General features: G+C 42.9%; 2 protein-coding genes across 6 annotated transcripts in view; one reads left to right on the forward strand and one right to left on the reverse strand.

Moving 5' to 3' along the window:
* The first annotated feature begins 326 nt into the window (after window positions 1-326).
* thbs1a (thrombospondin 1a) lies at window positions 327-8,728 on the forward strand. The gene is made up of 22 exons (XM_082516045.1): window positions 327-513; window positions 615-698; window positions 964-1,523; window positions 1,631-1,709; window positions 1,794-1,883; window positions 1,968-2,077; window positions 2,411-2,530; window positions 2,926-3,022; window positions 3,132-3,305; window positions 3,395-3,571; window positions 3,653-3,826; window positions 3,914-4,194; window positions 4,293-4,511; window positions 4,620-4,727; window positions 5,137-5,296; window positions 5,390-5,508; window positions 5,806-6,040; window positions 6,152-6,379; window positions 6,467-6,738; window positions 6,834-6,931; window positions 7,033-7,172; window positions 7,261-8,728. The coding sequence occupies exons 2-22, from the start codon at window positions 635-637 to the stop codon at window positions 7,266-7,268; spliced, it is 3,513 nt and encodes a 1,170-aa protein (XP_082372171.1). The 5' UTR covers window positions 327-513; window positions 615-634; the 3' UTR covers window positions 7,269-8,728.
* A 1,058-nt stretch (window positions 8,729-9,786) lies between these two features.
* fsip1 (fibrous sheath interacting protein 1) overlaps window positions 9,787-23,980 on the reverse strand; it is a gene marked incomplete at its 5' end in the record, with an annotated part of 29,689 nt that continues 15,495 nt past the window's right edge. For 2 of the 5 annotated variants that reach the window (XM_082516056.1, XM_082516055.1), the window contains 2 exons: window positions 9,787-11,401; window positions 19,765-19,917. In XM_082516056.1, coding sequence (XP_082372182.1) covers window positions 11,297-11,401; window positions 19,765-19,917 — 258 coding nt within the window. In that variant the 3' untranslated portion in view covers window positions 9,787-11,296. Of the gene's footprint in view, window positions 11,402-17,840; window positions 18,200-19,764; window positions 19,918-22,504; window positions 22,601-23,980 lie in introns of those variants that run through there. The other 3 variants (XM_082516057.1, XR_014273146.1, XM_082516058.1) reach the window with 3 other exon arrangements.

The raw sequence follows: 23,980 nt of genomic DNA on the forward strand, positions 1-23,980 counted from the left end.
TTGCCCTTTGAATCATATTCAGTCAAATTAATATATACTTTTCCCGCCCGAAATGGTATTTAAATGAAATTAAGACTATTTGATAATTACTTTTATTCGACCGGAAGCGGCCAAGTCTTGGCTTGAGCGCGTGGATGAAATACTTGTCCGATGATGGAAATTCTGCTCAGGAATGCATTTTTCCCTCCTCCGTGTGTGTGTGTGTGTGTGTGTGTGTGTCGGATATTCCTCTGACTGGCTGTGAGGTAACAAAATAAGTCCGTCCCTCTCTCTTCCGATTGGTCCAGAGTGGATTCAGGAATGTGCTTAAACTGGTTAAATAGCGCTTATATCCACTGGATAGGTCAGTAGAATAAGTGGAAGCATCAAAATAAACGGGAGCTCAAATAGATTTTACTATCTGCTGAGCTTCTGTTAGAGCTGAACGAGGAGAACAGGATAAATAATAGGAATTGCAAGGACTTTTTTTCTTCCTCTTTATCCAGCTTCCAGCGGTATTTTTTCTTTTTTAAGGTTTGTAAATCATTTTTAGACGATTATTTGATATTTTATTAATGCACAGGATCTTGTCCGGATGTGTTCAGTAACTGTTTGTTATTCTTTGGTTGCGATAGGGTTCACTTGAGGTTTCGAGATGATGCTGTGTGGCATCTCTTTGCTCTTGATGCTTTGGAGTTGTGAGGGCGCACGGCTGGCAGGTGAGAATGGAAAAACTGCCTGTTGTTAAGTTTTTAAACCTTTTGTTTCATATTAAAACTGCAGGGAAATTGAAAGTGGTTTTCAGCTAATTCATTAAAGATAAAATTGATGCATTTACGTGTTTTTTGGTTGTTGTTTTTACACGTAACGTTATCGTGTTATAGCCTGTTTCTTTTGTGGTTTTCTTTGTTTTCTGTGAGCTGTTATGAGACACAACGAGGAGAAAAAAAAAGTAAATGCTGCTTTTCTTTTCTTTGACCGCAGAGAGTCGGGATGATAACAGTGTGTATGACTTATTTGATTTGGCCCGGGTAAATAAGAGACACCATGGCGTGAGTACGGTCAAAGGCCAAGACCCAAACAGCCTAGCGTACAAGGTCCTGAACGCGAGCCTGATCCCCCCCGTCCCCGACAGCTCCTTCAGGGACCTCCTCGACTCCATCCAAACAGAGCGAGGCTTCCTTCTCCTGGTCAACCTGAAGCAGTTCAAAAAAACCAGAGGCAGCCTTTTAACTGTTGAAAAAACCGACGGATCCGGGCCCATCTTCGAGATTATTTCCAACGGGAAGGCGAACACGCTGGATTTGGTGTACTCCACCGTTGACCAGCAGCAGGTCGTATCTATCGATGAGGTCGATTTGGCCACCGGGCAATGGAAGAACATCACCCTGTTCGTTCAGGATGACCAGGCGCAACTTTTCGTCGGCTGTGAAGGGTTCAAACACTCAGAGTTGGAAGTGCCAATCCAGAAAGTGCTCTCCCAGGAGGTGGCAGACACAGCCAGACTCAGGATCGGGAAGGGAGCTCTAAAGGACAAATTTTACGTAAGATGTGCTTTATTTTGGAAGAACCCAGTAACAGTAATGATAAACCAAAATACCATTTAATGCACTATATTGTGTCTTTAAATATTTATGATTTCTTATTTCAGGGAGTACTCCAGAATGTGCGCTTTGTCTTTGGTACAACTCTGGATGCTATACTGAGAAATAAAGGATGCCAAACTGGAGGTAAGTCTTAAAACTGCATAAATAAAACATCAGTATAGTGTGCATACGATTAGACTTAGACTTCTCCCCTCTTCTCTCCTGAAGCTGCTATAACTGATGTCATGACCTTGGATATCCCAGTCAATGGCTCAAGCCCTGCCATTAGGACCGATTACACTGGTCACAAAGCCAAAGGTAACACCTGTCTTCTGTAATAAATCAAATCTTGTACATTTAAAAGTGGAGATAATTCAATGAACTCCTCCTTCCGACATCCAGATCTGCAGTCCGTCTGCGGCTTCTCCTGTGAAGACATTGCCAACATGTTTAGCGAGCTCAATGGACTCAATAAGGTTGTTAGACAGCTGTCAAATAACCTCCAAAGACTGGTAAGTGCAAAAGGCAATTAGGATCTTCTCTTTGTCATAATTCACTCCCTCTTTTCCCTCTCCGCTCCCTCTCCTCCTCTGCTTCCACTTAATGCATTCCCAGTGCGTAACCACTTGTCGCTGTAATGGCTTGTCCCCAGCCAAGTCCTTAATGAGACCCATGTGAATACACAAATATGTTTGGCTGTCAGCGGCATTTGCACTGCTTCGCTAAATTCAAGCGATGTCTTAATCACGGCATCGGTCAGTGATTCATTTGTACTGGAACCTTGGCAAAGTGAAAGTTTTCCATCCTTAGTAATTAACCCCCTTTCTGTACCTCCTTCCCTCCAGGAAAGCGAATCCAGAAGAATTTATATGGATTTGCACAAAGGAGTTTGCATCCACAACGGCATCAAGTACCAGGACAGAGATGAATGGACCGTCGATAGCTGCACCGAGTGCACATGCCAGGTAGGCATCATCACACCTGCTGGAATGCAGGATTGGTCGGGGGAAAGCCATAGCCGAGCTTCCTCTGTCCCCGCTGCAGTAAAGTCATAATCCGGTTTACATTATCACCTGCCTTTATAATCACCGTGCTCCTGCCTGAAGGCTATCAACACTTTGTCTGAAAGCATCAAGAGAGCAGCATGGGGCAGCATTGTGCTCGTGTTGTGTAATGAGTTGGGTGTTCAGTGAGGATTATGTCTTGTAGCAACACAGTAGTAGTGTCATGTCGCTGATAAGTTCACTCCGTCGTGAAATATATCAATTAGGCTTGGAATAGCACCAGCAAAGCCTCGTTTTTTTCTCCCCTTCCTGCTAACTCATTATACTTGTACTAATTAATGTTTTCCTTTGTCCAGAAATCTGTGACCGTGTGTCGCAAAATCACCTGCCCTCTGATCCCATGCGCTAATGCCACCGTGCCCGACGGAGAGTGCTGCCCTCGCTGTGGAACACGTAGGTTTTTAATTTTTTCTGACTTTAATCAGATTTTCTTCCTCGATGACTTTCCAGCAAAGAAACAAGCCCCCATGCCCAATCATTTATGCCTCCTCTCCCTTTACAGCAAGCGACTACGCAGAAGACGGCTGGTCCGCCTGGTCTGAGTGGACCCAGTGTTCTGTGACTTGCGGCCGTGGCATCCAGCAGCGCGGCCGCTCCTGCGACCGCATCAACAGCAAGTGTGAGGGCACCTCTGTGCAGACCCGTGACTGCTACCCACAAGAATGTGACAAACGCTGTAAGTCGCCAAACATTCTTAACGCTGACGTTGTTACAGTACGTTTTCCCAGAACATGATGAATTAATGGCGTACACGTCCATTCACAGTCAAGCAGGATGGAGCCTGGAGCCACTGGTCACCCTGGTCTTCCTGCTCTGTGACCTGCGGTGAGGGGGTCATGACTCAAATTCGCCTTTGTAACTCCCCCACGCCCCAGATGGGCGGCAAGGACTGCGAGGGAGAGGGACGTCACACCAAAGTCTGCAGGAAGTCGCCCTGTCCTAGTAAGTCAAATGCCACCATTGAATTCTAAAGTGCATAATTATACAGGGCACAAAAAAACTAATTTCTTTTGTACGCCTTAGTCAATGGAGGCTGGGGACCTTGGTCACCTTGGGACATCTGCTCTGTTACCTGCGGAGGAGGCGTTCAGACCCGTAAACGTCTCTGTTCCGACCCTGCCCCCAAATATGGCGGAAAGGACTGTATCGGCGATGCTTCTGAATCTCAAATTTGCAACAAACAGGAGTGTCCTATTGGTGAGCATCTGAGCCTATTAGCCTAACGTAAACTTGCAGCACAATTTATAGCCTCATTCTTAAGTTAGGAAATCTTTGTCTTTGCAGATGGCTGTCTCTCCAGCCCCTGCTTCCCAGGCACAAAGTGCACCAGCTTCCGAGACGGCTCATTCAAGTGTGGCAGGTGTCCATCCGGCTACACAGGGAACGGCATCACCTGCAAAGACATCGACGAATGCAAAGAGGTCCCCGATGCTTGCCATATTCATAACGGAGTCCACCGTTGCGAAAACACGGAGCCGGGTTACAACTGTCTTCCCTGTCCCCCGCGTTTCTCTGGTCCTCAGCCGTTTGGAAGAGGTGTGGCAGAGGCAACTGCTAAAAAACAGGTTTGGATTATTACTTAAATCTGTTTTGTTTCTGTTGTTGTTGTTGCCTGGTTCACTAGCAGCTTGCATGTTTTTTAATCATCTGTAATTTTCCTTAGGTTTGCGTTCCTCGCAACCCTTGCAAGGACGGAAGCCACAACTGCCATAAAAATGCAAACTGCATCTACTTGGGTGTCTTCTCCGAGTCTATGTTCCGCTGTGAGTGCAAGCCAGGATATGCCGGGAATGGACGCATTTGCGGAGAGGACAGCGACCTGGATGGATGGCCCAACACTGACCTGCCGTGTGTGGAAAATGCCACTTATCACTGCAAGAAGGTACGCCAGACCCCACATGGACAAAAATACACAAAGGCCGTTATTATCCATGTGCGCTCTATTATTGTGATGATTGCCTCCTGAACCTCTCCTTTTGTCTCTTTACAGGATAACTGCCCCAACCTTCCCAACTCCGGCCAAGAAGATCATGACAAAGACGGCCTGGGTGATGAATGTGACCACGATGATGACAATGATGGGATCCCCGATGATAGGGTGAGTAATCACGGCAGTTTCTTTTTTAGCCACGCTTTCCTCGGAGACCAGACATAGTAATCAGCTGTAGCCATCCTTCCTCTGGGCGGTAGAAATGCAAAGTGTTTATGTGCTTTCACCATAGAATCAAAGTGGAAAGTAAGTAAGCAGAGGAGTAGCGTAATATAATTTCTGCAAAAAAAAAACAGAATTGAGGACAACGTGGCTTGTTGCCCGTAATTCTTAGTGTGGATTCGGAAAGTTGGGCAAGAAATATGCAGTGGTAAAAAAAAAAATCACCAGTGGAATATCACATTCCAGCTTAAGCAAGAAAAAAGTCTGGAAGAGCAAAGTTTTATTCCTATAAATATGACTTCTCTGAGTCGTGACCCATTTTAGTAATTAAGCTGTGATCTCTCCATTAATTTAGGACAACTGCCCAAGAGTGTACAACCCCTCCCAGGATGATGCAGACAGGGATGAAGTTGGTGATAACTGTGACAACTGTGTATATGTAGCCAACACTGACCAAACAGACACTGACAACAACGGAGAGGGTGATGCCTGCGCTGTTGACATTGATGGTGATGGTAAGTTATTTCTCCATATTCTTGCTTTAATCTTGAAACAAAAAAAGCATTCAGTTTCTGAAGGCTAAAAATTAAATCAAAATTGCTCAACAGGCATCCTGAATGAGAATGACAACTGCCCATATGTCTACAACGTGGACCAGAGAGATACCGACAGGGACGGCGTTGGAGATCACTGCGATAACTGCCCTCTGGAGCACAATCCTGATCAGGTAACATCATCTTTCACTTCTACTTCACTGCTGTGGGGACTTACAAGGTTAAATCACATCTGCTTTAATCAAGAGAGGAATGTGACAGCTCTAAAGAGAACGAGCACAGTGCTCCCTCTTCTCTTTTCTCTTCCTTTGTCTGGAGGGACATTGCTTGCATACCTGAAAACAAGGGTCTCCTTTTTAAAATTGCAACCAGGGCAGCACCTCTCATACTGAGGCCGATGAAAAACAGAGGAGGGAATTATGTGAAGCGAGTGCGAGGGTCTCATTAAAAGGAATTTTGCTCTTTTGCAGATCGACTCTGACTCGGATCGCGTGGGAGACAAGTGCGACAGCAACCAGGACATTGACGAGGACGGTCACCAGAACAACTTGGATAACTGCCCCTACATTCCGAATGCGAACCAGGCAGACCACGACAAGGATGGCAAGGGTGACGCCTGCGACCACGATGATGACAATGACGGCATTCCAGATGACAAAGACAACTGCAGACTGGCCTTTAACCCTGATCAGCTGGACTCTGATGGTAAGTCCATCTCTCGGTTAACAGTCCTGTAAAACGCTGGTGCCTTGATTTTCTAAATCTTTGTTGTAGAGCATTTTTTTTTGATTTCCAATGTATTTACTTTCCTCTCAGGTGATGGACGTGGTGATGTGTGCAAAGATGATTTTGATCAAGATAATGTTTTGGACATCTATGATGTATGCCCGGAAAACTTTGCCATCAGTGAAACCGACTTCCGCAGATTCCAGATGGTTCCTCTGGACCCCAAAGGTACCTCCCAGATCGACCCCAACTGGGTTGTCCGGCATCAGGGCAAGGAGCTGGTCCAGACTGTCAACTGCGACCCTGGCATTGCTGTCGGTATGTAATATACGGACAGACGTTTTTTCTGCAATGAACACAAACTGGTAGCAAATTGATACTAATCCATCTTTTTTTAAAATTCAGGTTATGATGAGTTCAGCGCGGTGGACTTCAGTGGAACATTCTTCATCAACACGGACAGAGACGATGACTACGCTGGTTTCGTGTTTGGCTACCAATCCAGCTCGCGCTTCTACACAGTGATGTGGAAACAGATCACCCAGACGTACTGGTCCAACACACCCACAAGAGCTCAGGGCTACTCCGGCTTGTCAATCAAAGTGGTCAACTCCACCACAGGGCCCGGTGAGCACCTGAGGAACGCCCTGTGGCACACCGGAGACACCCCAGGACAGGTGAGCACAGCTGAACTGACTCAGAGTTTGAGGCGTAATTGAGGAAAACGTTTGAGACTTTTCTCATTGTAACTTTTGCTAATTGTAACTTTTAGGTGCGCACTTTGTGGCACGACCGCAAGAATATTGGCTGGAAAGACTTCACTGCCTACAGATGGCATCTGACCCACAGACCCAAGACTGGACTTATCAGGTGAGACCAAAACCCCAGAAGAAGAAGAAAAAAAGCTCTTTCATTCAGTTGCATAGTTTAAAACTTCTCCACTGCTCCACTGACTGTATTTTATTTTGTAGAGTGGTCATGTATGAAGGCAAGAGAATCATGGCTGACTCCGGAAACATCTACGACAAAACCTACGCCGGTGGGCGGCTAGGCTTGTATGTCTTCTCTCAGGAGATGGTTTACTTCTCAGACCTCAAATACGAATGCAGAGGTAAGTACACATTTGAAGGTTAGATGCATTTGAAACCACTTACCTGAAACTTTATTCCTAACATCTTTCTATCTGCGACTCCTTTCAGATACATAATCGGAGCACAGAGGCTTTTAGAAGAATGTATCAGTGTGAAACGAGACCTGGATCGACTTATTTAACTCCCTTCCTTTGAGAAATACGCGTTGGAAGTATGAAGAGCAAGCGAGCTAACGTGAGGTGACCTCAGGAGTCTAAGCCAAATGAAAGTAAATTCTGCACCACAGCACCAAACTCAAATTTTGAGCACGGCTCTGCTCAGAAGACGATTGGCTCTCTCACTCTGTTTGCTCTGATCTGCGTTGAAAGAGGGCCACATTTTCTTGCTTTGCACACCTGAACTGTTGTCGGTATTCCTCTGTGGATGAGGGACCAAAGGGAAGAGTGTTTCTGTTCGTTTTTGTTTTTTTAAGAAAAGATATTTTTGTGTATTAATATGCATCTGCTGTGGACTCAGATATACTTGTTTCAGTATGAAGAAAACAGTAGGAGAACTTTGTTAAGTTTGGAGGGTGAGATTACCCTTTGAAGGAACTCTTGAGGGACAATGGACAGTATGGACTGACTGTTACTATCAAAGAGAGTGAATGCTATGTGTGTTTGTGCATTTGTTCCACCTGATGAGCGCAATTATTGAGATAACCGAGTCGAAATTTGATTTTAATTCCCTGTGACAGCCCCCTTTTTAAAGGCACGTGCGTGTATCCAAGGCGCAGGGCTGGCCCGAAATATTCGTTTTCTCAGGAAAAGAGCACTAGAAGAAACAAGGAGAGCACAATATTAAGGACAGCACAGGGCCCCAAGGCAGGCACGCTGCTTTGGAACAGTAATTATGAGCAAATATAACGTGGATAACTAATATGTGAGGGGCCAGTCTGTTTCCTAAGATTATTGTAAGTGTAACTGTTTATAGCTTTAATTGTTGCTCATTTTTCCACCTTTAAATGTCAGCAGCAACCCGTGAAATCGGGATCCTCTAAAGATTAAGAGTTATTAACCTCGGACCAAAACCACAAAACAAAAAACATCAACAACACCATCTCTAAATATTCCACTTCTGCAGTGTGCGTGGCTGGTGTGCCTGAGCTTGTGTGTACAATTTCTGACAATGGAAAACAAAAAGGAAACCCTTTATGTACAAATATTACCTCATTAGTTCTTTTTGTGCTGAGACCAGCAATACACGAGAATCCCTTGTCTTATCAACAGAGTATAAATTGGTTGGCTTCTATTTTTTCTCTTTTTTTCTTTAAAGCAAGACTTTTACTATCATTTATATGCTGTATATAAGATATTTTTGTAGCAAAAGAAGCCCAAACGGGAACGTAAAGGATTAAAGAAATGTTGCCTTGACTGTGTTTTGCGATATGTATTTGTGGCGTCTTGATAAATTATTCTGTTTGTTTTATGTTGAGGGTATTTCATTTTGTGTAGATGTATGCTATTTAAATAATTTATCTAGAAGCGTAGCCTCATATGGAAGCGTTTCTGTCTGTATAAACTTATTTGCACACTGACACGAGGATGTCTTTGTCATTTTGGTTTTTGTATGTCTTTTTTTTAATATTAGTGAAGCTTTTCTATAAACATTTGTCCCATAGTTTTTACCCAAAGTGCTGTTTTTTACTCCTACTTGTTATTTTACTATGTAAAGTGAACATTAAACTCTCTAGAAAAAAGTTCCAAAGGTTCTTGGTGTCTTTTTGGGAAAACAAACAGTTAAATACTTGATAACCCAAGCGTCTGTCGCTGTGATTTTTGACATTCATATCTAATTCAACTAAGGTCTTCTTAGAAAAGCAAAGAGAGCCAAGTCACGCTGTGTCAAACAACTGGAATCCATTAGTTGGGTCTTGTGAATCCTCTGAGAAAGGGAGTATCCTTGGGAGTCAACAGCAGCAAAACTCAACATGAAATATAACCTTGCTAAGCAGCACATCGACACAGATATGGCCACACATCGCATTGCTTCACTACCACTGGACAGGTAGACATAAGGAATTTAGCCCTGCAGAGTAATAAAGGTGCTAACTTTAAGGAATATGGAGCTAAGTTATGGCTGTGTGCCACTTTTGCCATTAAGAACTTGCTATGAAATTCCATACTTTTCATAAAAAACATCTAAATATAACCTGTCAAAAGTCAAGATGACTTCCTATCCACAGACCAGCTCTATAGCTTGCTAGCTGCTGTGCTGTAAGACACCGCAGCAGTATATAACTGCAAACTGAAATATGACTGCTAATTTAAATCTTTCTTGGGGTCAGAAAGAGCTGGAATGTGCGCCAGTGAGGGTCCCGCCAGAAAACCCAGACTTTCTCAGTGTGCCGCAGGTCTCTTTACATTAGCACTGACCTCATTCTTGCCATAATGAGCTCAGTGTTTTTCCATTACCCTAAAAGAGCAGTTTATCTTACTCTTCTGAAAATATACTGTTTCAGTTACGCACACATTATTTGTGTACAGGAGACAAATACGCTACATATGCTGTGATTAATGACATGAGTTGCACATGTATGACAAATAAAAGTTTAAAATAGACAGTTTTAATCTAGTCCCATCAGTTAGAAAAGAAAACAGTGACGCAGAGTTCACCGTGTTTGGAAAGTGTCCTTGGAGGTTCACCTGGCTGATTCCAGTGTAGAGGAATGTGAGATAATTCCTGCCGTTTAGACGAGGTCAGAATGCGGGGGTAAGGTGAAGAGTGAGATGAACAGGCCTATAGGTGTCCAGTGCAAGGGGAGTAAAAAGGCAGGGCCTCTGGGCTGAGGTTGAACCGGGTGTGGATTAGCTCCTAAGATTTTGCATGCACGGAGCAAAAAAGGAACAACGTCAAGGGCTTCCAGAGGTCTCTCAAACAAACCAAAACTCGTCATTCTTAAAGCTGCCAATCTTTTGTCAGGGTGAACCACTTATGTAAATGACAACTGAGCTCGAAAGAGGTCACACAGGGTCCCATTTCAGAGGATCTCGCTAACCCATCCGCTCTGGAGGAGATCACCTACAGAGCCAGGAATGAGCGGAATGCTTGGAGCTGAGCTACAGCCGACTATCACCACCGTAGAGCACACATCCTCCCTTCTCATTAGCAGCAACGCTGGATGTCTGACCACACATTACTAACACAGACGTTCTATATTTTGTCGGAAAAAGCTTTAATGCACGGCAGCGCTCAGAGTTCACCCCCACAGACACGCTGCTATAAGCTGATGTTTATGTGTGCATTAGAACATTCTGCGGCTACAGCACCCGGTTATTAGATTTAATGACAGCAATTTTCTGTTCTGATCTATGATACTTTGGTTAATAGAAAGCATGGCCCTGCTGCTCTGTTTCCTCATGCAGACATATAAACACAAATAGAAGCAGTGTTATAATCGAGCTACATGTTCAAAACATGCAGACCAATTAGGATTAAAAAAACCCAAACAAAAAAAACAAAACAGTTCCCATCCTAAAGTAACCAAATTTGATGACTATAATTTTTCCACTTTTAACACATTGAATATAAAATATCCATCAGTTTATGCTGCTATACACTGATCAGCTGCAATATTAAAACAATGGACAGGAGATGTGGATATCATTGAAGACTTCATTACAAGACAACATTTAAAATCTCTGGATTTTCCATGAAAGGTATCCCACTTTTCGTGGAAACTTGCACTGATGGTCGGCACCACCTTGCGCCAGCAGGACAGTGCACCCTGCAACAATGCAAAACAATGCTCGAGAACACATCAAGGAATATGACCAAGAGCCCAAGGCATTGACCCGATCTTCAAACTCCCTGCACTTAATCCCATCAAGCATCCATGTGTTCTGCTGCAACAAGCCCAAACCTTAGAAGTGTCATTTCAAGACACCCCAGAAGCCCAGCGTCCTCATCCTCACAGGCCAGGGATGTCTTAATATCACAAACAAGCGCACACGACTTCCCCTAGGTAGCTTTAATTTTGTAAGTCTATAAATGAAGAGACTGTTCTATCATCAGAGATCTAATGCCAAAGTCTAACCACATAAAATCATTAATAAGTCCCAGAAATGATCCCGTCTGGTAGCAGTCAAATCATTTTTTCAGGTCTTTATGTTGAGTCATTCATTTCAAGGTCCTGGCTCCAACTTTTTGCCAGCTCACATCCATCCATCAGGCAAAGTAACTGTTCGTCCGTCAGGTCCGGAGACTCATTCTGCAAAAAAAAAACAAAACCCACCAACTGATGTAAGATTTCAGTGATGCTTGTGTGAATTTAGAGTTTCAAAATCAATTAAACAGACACAACAATATGTGTGTATTTGCAGATTCGTTCCACATGCAGGCCTACGGTGCGGATGTGTAGATATGTAACTGTTTCCAGGTCACGTCTGCCGAATATTATAAAAAGTGACCAACTGCTGACATCATTCCTGCATTTCTTCCAAACAAATTTTACTGGGTCTAAAGCTTAGTTTCTGACAAGTCCAGACAAAGTGCTGTATTAATACATGACCTCACACAACAGTGGCACTTCATAATAATGTACTGCACCGCTCTGCTTTGTTGGAAGGTGTGTGGGAAAAACACTTCCACTTGGATGCTAGTTTTGTTTTTCTACGCATAAGCCAGACTCCTCACAGGCAGCCTGGGACAGCGAGTGAGTTCAAGGATGAAAGAAAACTAGGTTATGAGGAAAAGGGCTTGAAAGTTAAATAAACATCAAAATCTATTCCTGGGAATGACGCGTCATTTGGCGCTATATGCAAAGTCTGAATTCCTGGCGACCGTAACTAATTTACCTACGCACGTGTGCTCATAGACAAGCGCAAGTTCACGGTGTAAGGACTCTGCACTTTGTTTAAACAGCTGCAACTCAACAGTCAATTTGTTCCAATATTATCGACTCATTACCTTCCGTGACACGAGCACTGTGCCAAGAAAGTGTCAAGAAGAGACAACGTTAAATCTCTGAGTTGAACAGAAATCGCTGTCATCATTCTCTCTGCGCTCGTGTTTTTAGCTGTCAGCCCTAAGTGAAATGAATGTCCCTGGCCTTGAAGTAAGGATGCGATCCAGATATTCTGTCCCTAATCTCAATCACAGTCTTTAGTTAGTATTAACTGATCTTTCCCCCTCCTACTTTTGATCAGCAAAACAATACAACACTGACATTTTAGGGAGTAAGTGAACATGTTGTCCTCAAAGTTAGTGTGCAAGAAGCAGAAAAATGGGCAAGTGTGAGGATTTGAATGACTTTAACATGGACTAAATTGTGATGGTTAGACGGCATCTCCAAAACTGCAGCTCTTTGTAGGGTGGTCCGAGGAAGGAACCGTAGTGTCATGGGTGGCCAAGGCTCACTGATGAAGGCATAAGGTGCTCACATTGCCAAAAATGTAATACAGGCTCTGATAGAAAGAGTCCCAGACACATTACGACTGCCAAAACCCCCAATGCTTTGGACAAAGTCCATCTAGATGTTACTTTAACACGGACTACCTACCTAAGCAGACCATGTACACACTTTCATGGAAACCCTGATAGCTGTGGCCTCTTTCAGCAGGATCATACACCCTGCCACAGGGTGCACAACAATGAGTCTATGGTGTTGATTTGGCCTCCAAATTCCCCAAATCTCAATCCAATTGAGCATCCATGTGATGGGCTGGTATAAGAAGCGCAATCAATGGAGACCCCACCTTGCAACTTACAGGACTTAAAGTGCTAACATCTTGGTGCCAGATACCACAGCACACCTTCAGGGGTCTAGTGCACTCCATGCCTCGACAGGTCAGGGCTGTTTTGGCAGCAAAAGGGGGACAAGCACAACATTATACAGGTGGTCATAATGCCTGACTGACGTCCAAAACAATAGATTTTAGAAACCAAAAGCAACAACAGTGACCTAAGAAGATATTAAGCAATGCAATTCTTTTCACCTCTTCCTCACACCGCACAGAGTAATTCCCGTGTCTCATCTACCCCCTTTAGCTAGTACCATTCACCGGTCATATGCTGACCTGACCACCCACTGAAACGCTCCACCCCATTGTCAGTGGGCTGACAAGACATTACCACACAATCCCGTCCATGTTCAAAGTCCTCCAGAATGTAATCATACCCTTTAGGTCATTGCAGGTTGGGTGGTGTTATTCATCTTTACCCTCACAATTATCCAGACATGTCATCATTTACCAATAGACAGGAGCACACAGGCACCACAGACACAAACGCCCCACAGTGCCCCCCTGGAGCGGTTCATTATCTTGACCCTTCAACATTCATGTAGCTGTGGACTTGACCTCTGCTTCTACATGGCGCAAATGAAACAATAAAAGAGCAAGTTCGAAAAAAACAAACAAACAAAAAACGTAAATAAATATAGAGTATGCACAAAAATATAGAGTTTAAATAAATGTCTATCCATTCTACAGCCGCTTAGCTATTCTTTATATATATTCTTATGTAACAACTGACACCTCGGCCACAGAAAAAGTTTGTTAAGGAAAGGAGACATACATTTTTCTGAACGTAAGTGAGTAATTCCTACAACTTGAGACAAATGGCAGAAGAAAAAAATTACAAGTCAATTAGAGGCTTGTCATTCTTTTCTGTGTACATGAATGGGGCAATAAAAAGTGCCCCACTGGCTGGAGTCTTAATGGTCTGAAATGCCTCTAACTGATACCAGCCGTCTTGGAGATGGGAACAGGTTAGACTTTCCAACAGAGAGGAGAGGAAAGGAAAGAAGGAAGAAAGAATGTTCTTTCTACTGCTTTGACAAAATGCTACAACTCTTTAAAAGTGGTTGACCTCCGATGACCTCGGTACTTGAGGAGGCCAGGGGTGTCTGTGGGTGACTGATATGTGCTTTCGTGCTGCTACACAGCCATTTAAGGTCCTTCACATGGGTGTTCACTGTTCGTAGACTTAAATTACACCTTTCTTGGCTGCTAATTCAAAGCACATTGTGCGCTGTCGGTCCTGCGTGCTGCACAACAACATTGAATATTTAGTATTTACTGCTGTTTACACTTAGCTCGATTAATGTGATGGTGTTGTGTTTAATATGTTGCTTTGGTTTTTTTTGCTTGTTTCTCTTCTTTTTCTCTCAACAGCTGATCCAGGAGATTCTCCCCCCCCCCCCCCCCTCCTTCTCACTGTCCCTCTCCCCTTCTGTTTTTCTTTTCCTTCCTCTTTCTCTCTCCCTTTCCTGTCCCTCACTCATGTCTGTCCCGTCTGTAACATCTGAAAATAAAATAAAATAAATAATAAAAACAAAGGTCGATCAAATGGACCAATACGGCAATGCCACAATGATCCATTTGGCAAAATAAATCCATTGGGTATCCTTGTTGGTCTTCAGACAACAATTCTGACGGCTAATGAACCAAATGGGACAGGCAAAAAAAAAAAAAAGGTCCTTCATTTCTTCTTGGTGGAAGGTTTCGGTTTCCTAGCAGCAGGGAACACATGAATTTTGGTAAACAGCACAGAAAACTGCTGGGATTACAGGAAAGCTTTCCAAAGAAAATGTTTGATAAAATTGATTAAGGTGCTTCCAGGGAGCATCTCCTTGTTCCACTGGGTTATCAGTGAGACAGGAACAACAATGCTGGGCTTACATGACAGCTCATGAACGCAGAATTCACTATCAGAGCGATTCTGAAGGGAAGTGAATGAGTAAGCAGGAATAGATAAAAACTTTGTTTCTGGGTGGCTTTGGGTCGCGTACATACAAGCATCTCACATACGCAATCTACAGTGAAGAGAAGAGCTGTGTATGCTGCAAAGCCTTAAGCTGGCAATCCCAACCATGATTCTCTGTAATAAACATGTGAAATCCAAGGTGGAAGTGGAAAATCTTGAGTTTGTCAAGTTACAGGCCTTTGACAGTTTCTGTTTTATTGTCACCGGGGTCATTAAATAGTTTTTATTTTAAAGTGAATCCAGTTCTTCCACCAGCAAACAATGGCAAGGCGAGTGAACTTCTTGACCTGAAAGATCAGAACTCTCCGCCACTCTCAGAGCATGATCAGCTTTCCACAGGGAGATAAACCTGGCAAAGACAGAGATGTGGAGCCCTCCAGCTACATTCTGCAGAGGACTACCACCTCTACCACAGCTCATCCTGCGCTTCGTACACACAGGATGCAAGACCAGGTTTGAGCACAAGTGTGGGCCGCTCAGCTTTCAGGGTCACCGACTTCAGTTGCATACCTGAGCTCTATAGTCCACAGACCCAGACGTTACTCCTCCGGGAGAAAGAAGAACTTAGAATGAATGGGAGTGCAATAACTTAATTATTGCACTCCCATTCTGCTATACAGTAGCATAGCACCAACATTATATGTCATGTCAAATAGCAGATAATATATATTTTAACATTTTTTTTAAATGCATAGTAACTCTCCTAAATACCCAAAGAGCCTCTGCTTCAACTCTAACAGCTATATCAACATAAAATAGTCTTTGGTTTTAACTCTAAGAGCCATGTGTCAATTGTTTTGTTCATCCTAGTCTCCTTTGCAGAGCCTGAACAGAAGCAGAAGAGGTTGCAGCAGCAAAAGGTTCAAATCTGACAGATTTAAAGTTGAGAGCTTTGGATTGCATACTTAACAATGACACTGTGTAATTGGGAAAAAAAGACTCTGGCTTTTCTTTACTGTATACTTCCATAGTTTGAATCACAGGTTAAAGTGCAGCGGTCAGGAGTGCTGACTGCCTGAGACGGCTAACGCTAGCTAGACAATGTTCCTATGTTTAATGTGGGACAAACATCTCTGTGCACATGAGAGCTGCTGCTAAAAGTATCTTTCAGTTTCTGAGCTTGCTAACATATTACATATCCTCCCAAATGACACATGTTGTAAAAGTTCAAAATTACTTAATCACCAATCATAACTTCAATATTTAGGAGGCTAGGCAGGCTCAGACGTGCCCCGTGTCATTAAACCTATATTGCATCCATATTTCAAACAGCGTCTGCCATGGTCTGTCCCGAGGCTTGAAGCTTAGGAGCTGTTTCCGCAAATATATCCAAAAGCGGTGTCACCTCCTAAATTTGAATTTGTATATTTGAAGTTGAGTTATAGAGCATGTACAGGAGATAGGAGAGATCATAGTGACACTGAAAAACCTGAGACCAGTGGGGAAGAGACTTTTCTCAAATTGAGCCCTTTCCAAAGATCATACGGTGACAAAGCAGAGCCGATGAGGGAGATAAGCTAGCAGCTAACAGCCATCAGCTGTGGATGCAGTGAAGCGAGGAAAGTGGTGAAGCATGCATAGAGACAGATAATTGATTTTGAGATTCAGATCCAGATAAGTCAATTTATAAATTTTTTTTTAACCTAGACTGCTGTTCCGATAAATGCTAGAAATAATGAGGTAATAACAAACTGCTGTAAGTGAGGAAGTATGACTGATAGTGTTGGCCTGATTAAAACAAGACCGTTGGGCTGGAACTATCCTGTTTTACAGTAAATGCTGAGATTGTCCTTCCTTTTGCTGTAGATTTAGGAAGGCAGCCAAAACAGGCTGCAGGAAAACGAGCACCAGATCAACTGTCGAGCATCACACAGTTTCTTCAGAAAAATAGGCTTGTTAACCTCGTCAAATCTGCTATTTTAAGATATCTTTGTTTTACCGTATTTCAAGCATGTTTAAATAAATAGCTACGAAAAACCTAATACTTCACCTTCCTAACTTCTCCTTTAATCACACACTTGAATTTGGTCAAACTCAATAACAGGAATGTCACGGTCTGCGGAGGCAGACCGTGCGGAAATGTGTGTGGTGGACCTAGGAGCGAACACAAGCGAGGATGCAGGAGTGGAGTTAAACAAAAGCGAGCCTTTTATTCTGGCTGATGAAAGGAACAAAACAGAGTGAGGGCAGCATAAGAGTAATAGTTAAACAGAAACCTAAACTGGACATAAACTAAGGAAAAGCTATGGCTGGAGATACGGAAACACAGACGACGCGACACAGACTACATGAAACACAGAGACTAAATACACAAGAGGGATGATCAGGGGAAGTGGCCACACATGGGAACACAGCTGACACATATAAACATAACAAGACAAGGCAGGAGTAAACAACACTGACGGGAGACTGTCAAAGTAAAACAGGAAGTACACAGAGGTGCAAACAGGAGGAGAGAGAGAGCACGGGCATAGTGGGCTGGGGAAACATGGAATGAAACACAAGGAGGGGAGATGAGGGCTCACAGATACATAGAGGGGCACACAGGGGATAAAAGTCACAAGGGGAAGTCAAATAAGGAACAACATAACAGGACAACTCAGGAAACATGACCTAAATAAGGAACGAAATACAAAAATACAAGAAACTAAGAATACTGGGCCCACATGGCCCAGGACCATGACAAGGAATTTTTTTAAAAGTGCTCTTAAGCAGTGGTTCACCAGACTCTCTGAAGTTTTTCTTTTCTTCTCTCATTTTCAGTCCAGTCCTTGTACCATTTTACTTTTTTTACATACATGTTTTTTAAGCCACTTAACACTGACATATGAATCACTCAAGCATAAAAAAGGCACTCGACCCAAGGGATGAACCACTGTTGTGTTTACACATAACAGAGAAACCCATTTGTATCTTTAGGCACTTTGTTACTAGCAACCTGTTGCAAAAGCATATTATTTGTTCTCCTTTCCTTAGTCGAGTCTATGAAAAATGCCAAAGATAACACAGTTCGACAGGCATAAAATAATATTTTTGCACCAACAAGGTAAGAAGCGTAGTGGTTGCCTCACAGCAAGAAGGTCAAAGCCTTTCTGTTTGGATTGCATGCTCTCCCCGTGTCTGTGTGGGCTCTCCCCAGGTTAGAGGAAGAGGTTAGTTGAGGTTAGAGGGTTTAGGTTAACTGGTGATTCCTTTGCTATAAATGTAAATGGTTGTCTGTTTCTGTGCTGGCCCTGTGAGAAATTGGCCACCTGTCCAGGATGTATGGCTGCTGGTTTAGACTCCAGTCTCACCCACAACCCTGAATTGGATAAGCAGAAGAAAACAGATGGATGTATGGATGGATAAATTTCTTCTTATCACACTTTTAATCCAATAGAAAACTACACAGAAACACTGCATAGCTAGCAGACAGTCGGTGTAACTGGAAATACAGCCTTTGGTTCTATGGCTTACACACAGATCTATTGAAATCATTACAGTGCTCAAGTGAATATTTGTCCCGAAGGCATTCACGGCATTCTGTCTTCACAAGAATGGGATCTTGGGATATATGCATAACATTATCCCTCTGGGGACGGCTGTCACCCAACGTGGAGGCCCAAAAGTCTTGTGAGAGTCTCTGAGTTATGTATGTTATACAAATCAACTTTATGAGTATACTGCAGCTGTGTGAGACTGGTTAAGTATGCCCTCCCAGACAAAATCTGTACAAATAAATCTTTTTCTAGCCACAAAACAAGGCCCGTGGCACTAAAAATATATACACCGTGAGGCTGCTGTTTACATTGAAGTCACTCGCTGGGTTCACTCATTTAGTCACACTATATAAAAATGCAGTGACACATGGTCAAACGCAAAGAGTGTGTTGCAGCACCAGTAGTTAAGGGACTGGTGGGTTTGATGTTTTGGAATCACGATGAAAGAACGGTTTTCCTCGAATGGAGCTCGGCTTAATTAGCAACAAAATTCCACTTGTCTCTCCTTAATTAGGCCAGGAATAGGCCTCAGTTGCATGGCGTGATGCCGTGTGATGTAAGGGTGTGGCTGCCGCTCGGTGGTTTTATTACCTCACTATTTGACAGAGAAATGCCCATCTTTTATGTTTGAATTAGGCATACTGAATATACATCACGCTGTGATTCATCAGTGTGAGAACTGATGAAAAGAATTCCATAAACAGCAGCAGGAGCTTCCCTTTTAACACCAACAAAGTCTAACAAATAAATGTATTAACCCTGATGTTTTCCTTTTATCTAACAGAAAATTTAAAGTCATAAGAGCCAGAGAGAGCAGAAATCAGGCCCGTCCACCTTTGTTCTTGGAACATTCTTGCATTGTGCCTTTAGTGACAGTCCTCTGGTTGTAACTCTGCAGACTCCTAAGATCAGACGGTGCTCAATGGTTTCTAGGGAACACTGTGGAGCGAAGACACTGAATCTTGGCAAAGATCGCGAGAAAGCAATTAAACGTGGAGGAGGACAAAAAGGCTATCAGTGGAGAAAACGACCATCCTGGCCTTCTGATCAAAACCATGCATCAAGAGAAGCAGAGGGCGAACTTTAGCTCATCGGTATAAACCAGACATGAGACTGTAAACTGAAAAGAGAGAGAAGTGAAATGAGGGAAAAAGAGGAAAAATTATGGGTCTGCAGAGACACGAATGTTGCATGTGATTTCATCTTCTCACTCTAAGAATGACAGAGAATGAGCTGTATGCTTGTAATAATTTGTTACACACGTGTCTACAGATGAACGCTGTGGAGCATTATAATGCACACAACACAGTCATATTGTGTGTATGCAAGTATTTGGGTGCGCATGAGCATGTGTTTTCTCGTGAGTGTGTAGCTGCTTTGAACTCACAGTCATCTCTTGGCTTTGACCCAGGAGCTCCAGCTGCCGTTGGATCTCTTGGAGCCGCCTCTCCTGCCCTCTCCTCTCCTTTATATCCTGCAGGACCTTCTCTCCTGGCTGCGGGTCCCCATCGCACTTCCAACTAACCTCCGAGCCAAGGCCCTGATACACAACAGACACGAGAGGTTCTCACGGGGGGAAGAAACACCTCATCTCCCGTGGGTGCTCTCCTAGAGTTGTGCTTGTGGCTTCTGGCTGTCACTTGGAAGCATTTAAATGGTGATAAAAGCACATAGCAGTTCACCACAATTAATTCCTGTGAAAGCTTTCCATACTCCTACAGACGAGGAGTAAAACCCGGAACTCATTACAAAGACCTGAAAAAGTCCAAACAGGGGTCAAACATAAATCACCCGTTTGTGGCATCCACGTGCACTGACACATGAACCCCACTCTCATCCAAAACAAACCCTGAAAATGGGTCAGGAGGAAATAGGAGTCACGCTTGGAGGATTATCAACAGATAGCTGATAAGTGGGAGGTCTGTCTTTCCCGACCAAAGCGTGCGCCATTCTCTTTGTATCGTGCACAGAGACCGAAAGAGAGCCTCTTTAAAGCCACTGAATATATGTCAGATTCTTTGTAAATCATAAGTCTGTCATCCTACATCAGCATCAGTATTTGAAAAACAGTTGGCACTTAAAAAAAGAAAAAGAAAAGAGACCCTGCCCGCTGGAGAAACTGATCAGGAAGGCTAGCTCTGTGGTCGGCATGAAGCTGGACACTCTGGTGACAGTGGCAGAGAAAAGGACATTAAAGAAACTGCTGGACATTATAAACAATGCTGGGCATCCTCTGCACACGGCCATTAACAACCAGAAGAGTCTGTTCAGTGACAGGTTGCTTCTCCCAAAGACAAGAACTAACAGACTGAAAAACTCCTTTGTCCCACACGCCATCAGACTGTTTAACTCCTCTCTGGAGGGGAGAGGGAGGGGAAACAGGAGGACAAAGGAGGGGGGAACAACTAAGCTGTAGTGCCTCTTCACCTCACTGTGCAATACCTTGTGCAATACTTTTTGTAAATAGTCAACAGTGCAATAGACTCAATACTTGAAATGTGCAATTCACTTGTATTTTTATTTTTATTCCTATTTATTCTATTTATCCCCTTTGTATATTTTATTTATATTTGTCTCTGTATTTATATATATGTGTGTGTGTGTGTGTGTGTGTGTGTGTGTGTGTGTATATATAACAATTCTGTAACTGTAACTTCGGTCGTTGCTGTGCTTTTTGGAAGTCGAATTTCCCAGAGGAACCCACCCGAGGGATTAATAACGTTCTATCTTATCTTATCTTATCTTATCTTATCTTATCTTATCTTATCTTATCTTACGCCTTCATAAGTAATAATGCAAACATGAAAAATGCTGTAGACACTGTCCGGTACGTGACCTCCGCTAGAGTCGCGTTTTAACCTCTAAAAATAAACAGCTTCTCCATAAAAGCATGCAGCTAGGTTTAAAACAAAAATTGTTGGGTCTGTGTGGACGTTGCCAACCGCACGACTGTTTTGCAGTGTTCGTCCAGCGCCGTGTGGTTAAAATCTCTCGGTTAGTCCGGATGGCAGGCGGGCGTGTGTATGATCTAATAACGTTGAAATTGATGGACATTTCATAAAATTGTTGACATCTCAATAGGGACTCGCATACACCGAAATAGTAGGTTGGTGAAGACAGGGAGGCCCAGAAGAAATTATGAACTTAAACACTGAGCTACTAAATCTGTTATGACACATTTATGGTGGGATGTAATCTTAGTTTAAGCCGGGGTAGGAGGGGGTGCTCGCTAAAGCTGAATTAATGCCTCTTCCCTTGTCAATAAGCCAAACAGACATGCCTATTCAGCTAATATTGTGCATTGCATTTACACAGATTTTTTGGAAATTAGTGATATGACTGCACTTTAATACTCAAGACTTGGCAAAAGCGAATATCTCCTGAATGTTCCAAAGTGTGTGTGGCCTCACCTAGCCGTGCCCTCTGTGTCCTTATAAGGAAATAATGACAGCTTCTATCTGAAGTCTCTTTTAAGTGGTTGTCACTAGAGCCCTTCGGTTCAGACTCGGTCATCCTAGACTACAAAAGCGAGGACCACGATGGGATCAGACTCCTGTCACGCACCAGAGTGAGAGATACAGCATTCCAACCAGGAAAAATAAAAATTAAAGTCTAGCTTTACCCTCATCATCACACCACTAAATGCATGTTGCTAAAAAAGCCCAAATCTTTGGGAGAAACAGTTTATTTAATTTGGAAACGACAGCTGTCCTACTTTTTACTATAGGACTGCAAACATGCAGGGCACAGCTGCCATACAGGCTGCAAACTTCAAAACTGTCTGCGAAAGTTTAACAATAAAATAAGCCATTACTGGCCAGTTCAAGTGACTTGCTACAGATTTTCAAACTTAACCAACACCCTCTGACTAAATTAACACCCTATAAAATACTTACTTTGTATTCAAGGCACAGCACGAAGGTTCTGTTTTGTGGAACCTCCTGATCTGCTGTGTCCTTTATGAGAGAAGCTTGCTTGTTCTCCCGCAGTCCAAAGACATGTTTAAGGCAGCTGGTAATCTAAAATGGCTATAGGTGTGAATGTGACGTGAATGATGAGTGTCTCATTGTCTTGTGTTGTCCCTGTGATGAGCTGGTTACCTGTCTAGGGTGTACTTTACCTCTCACCTTCTGACAGATAGGATGGGCATCTCCACACAAAAGATTATCTTTTAAACTCTTCTAATCTGTCCATTGGTCAAGGATCTTCTCTCATGGTAACAGCTAACAGAAAACAGATGATAGAAGATCATTTAGGATGTTTACGTAGTTTGTTTCACACTGTGAGTATTAATAATACTAAGTGTTAATAAAAACTCCAGTTCCTTGATATCAAAACAGCTCTAGGACCTGTAGCTTATTTCCCCCTCGTGTTAACTGTATGTTCTGTTCATAATACATATGCTGAAATTACAGTAAGGGTTCATTATATTGATTAATATGAGCGTGAGTTGGTCGCGCATGGTCCATCTGGACATACAGCATCAGTTGTAATTCTAAAAAATGAAGTGCCAAGTAAAATAGTTTTTATATTGCTGGAAACTTTAAAGTTCCAGTGTGTAAAATCTCACCACTAGATGTCAGTAGGTTGCAGATTGCAGTCAACTGAATTCTGTTTTCTTTCCCATCCTGTTTCCCCCTAAGTGCATGAACCTAACTATAGTGACCACTATAGGACAAACAACTCTGTCCACCATTTATTTGTAGTGAGTACAACCCATCACTGAGCCGTGTACCTCAGCTGTCAATATGCTGGGTGTCCACCTGTATTTCCTCTGGAAGAGACTGTAAATATTCAAGCTCACTTCTGTCCAATGGCAGCAATAATGAGATGAGTTGTTGAAGATATCCTAAACTTTTTTGCAACTGTTACCTGCTGTTAGTTGGCGTTAGGTAACTTCTTTAAACTTTCATATGATGTGCGAAGTGGGAAGTGGGATTTTTAGGATACTTGAGCCTAACATTAGTTGGCACGATATTAGCTTATAACCAGCTGCTGTTGTTTAGCTGTCTGGAGGCGAACAGCTGAGAATAATTAACTGCAACAATATCAGGAATAAATAAGCATGTTTATCCCCGACTCTGTGTGTCACAGCCCTGATTTCAGTTCAGAAGATGACGCTGAATGTGAGGAGGACGAGGATGAGATGGAAACGAGGGAGTAGAGCACTGGTGGAGGAGAAAGACATAATGAGAAAGAGATGACAATATCTTACGTGTACAAATGTTAAATGGACAGATATATTTTAAAAGAGCCATTTGTGATTTTGATTACAAAGCGTACAATATATGTAACCACATACATAAAGCACGATTAGGCGCAGAGGCAATGACCATCTCGTCCGCTCTTAGTTGGAAAATGTAATCACACACTAATGAATGGATATTTCTGAGTATTTGATACCTTTTTTCTATTAAACAACCTCAAAAAATTCCTTACAGTACCTTTACTGACCTCTGTATATTGTTGCTTTGATGAGGAACATGTGAAAAATGTGTGCAATAAGCTGACATGTGGTTCATGTGTGTTCCATCAAAGAGTCAGTGGATTACAGTCTATTAATTGCCTTACTTTTCCAGCAATGTTTCTAAAAATATAATAGA

This window comes from Aulonocara stuartgranti (assembly GCF_965226115.1).
Source record: "Aulonocara stuartgranti genome assembly, chromosome: 19".
NCBI lineage: Eukaryota > Metazoa > Chordata > Actinopteri > Cichliformes > Cichlidae > Aulonocara > Aulonocara stuartgranti.

Bases quoted from the DNA above. Each gene is read 5' to 3' on its own strand.
- thbs1a (XM_082516045.1), top strand. From the start codon at position 635: ATGATGCTGTGTGGCATCTCTTTGCTCTTGATGCTTTGGAGTTGTGAG. The intron at 1,884-1,967 runs GTAACACCTGTC...TCCGACATCCAG, and splicing joins CACTGGTCACAAAGCCAAAG to ATCTGCAGTCCGTCTGCGGC. The intron at 5,297-5,389 runs GTAAGTTATTTC...ATTGCTCAACAG, and splicing joins TGTTGACATTGATGGTGATG to GCATCCTGAATGAGAATGAC.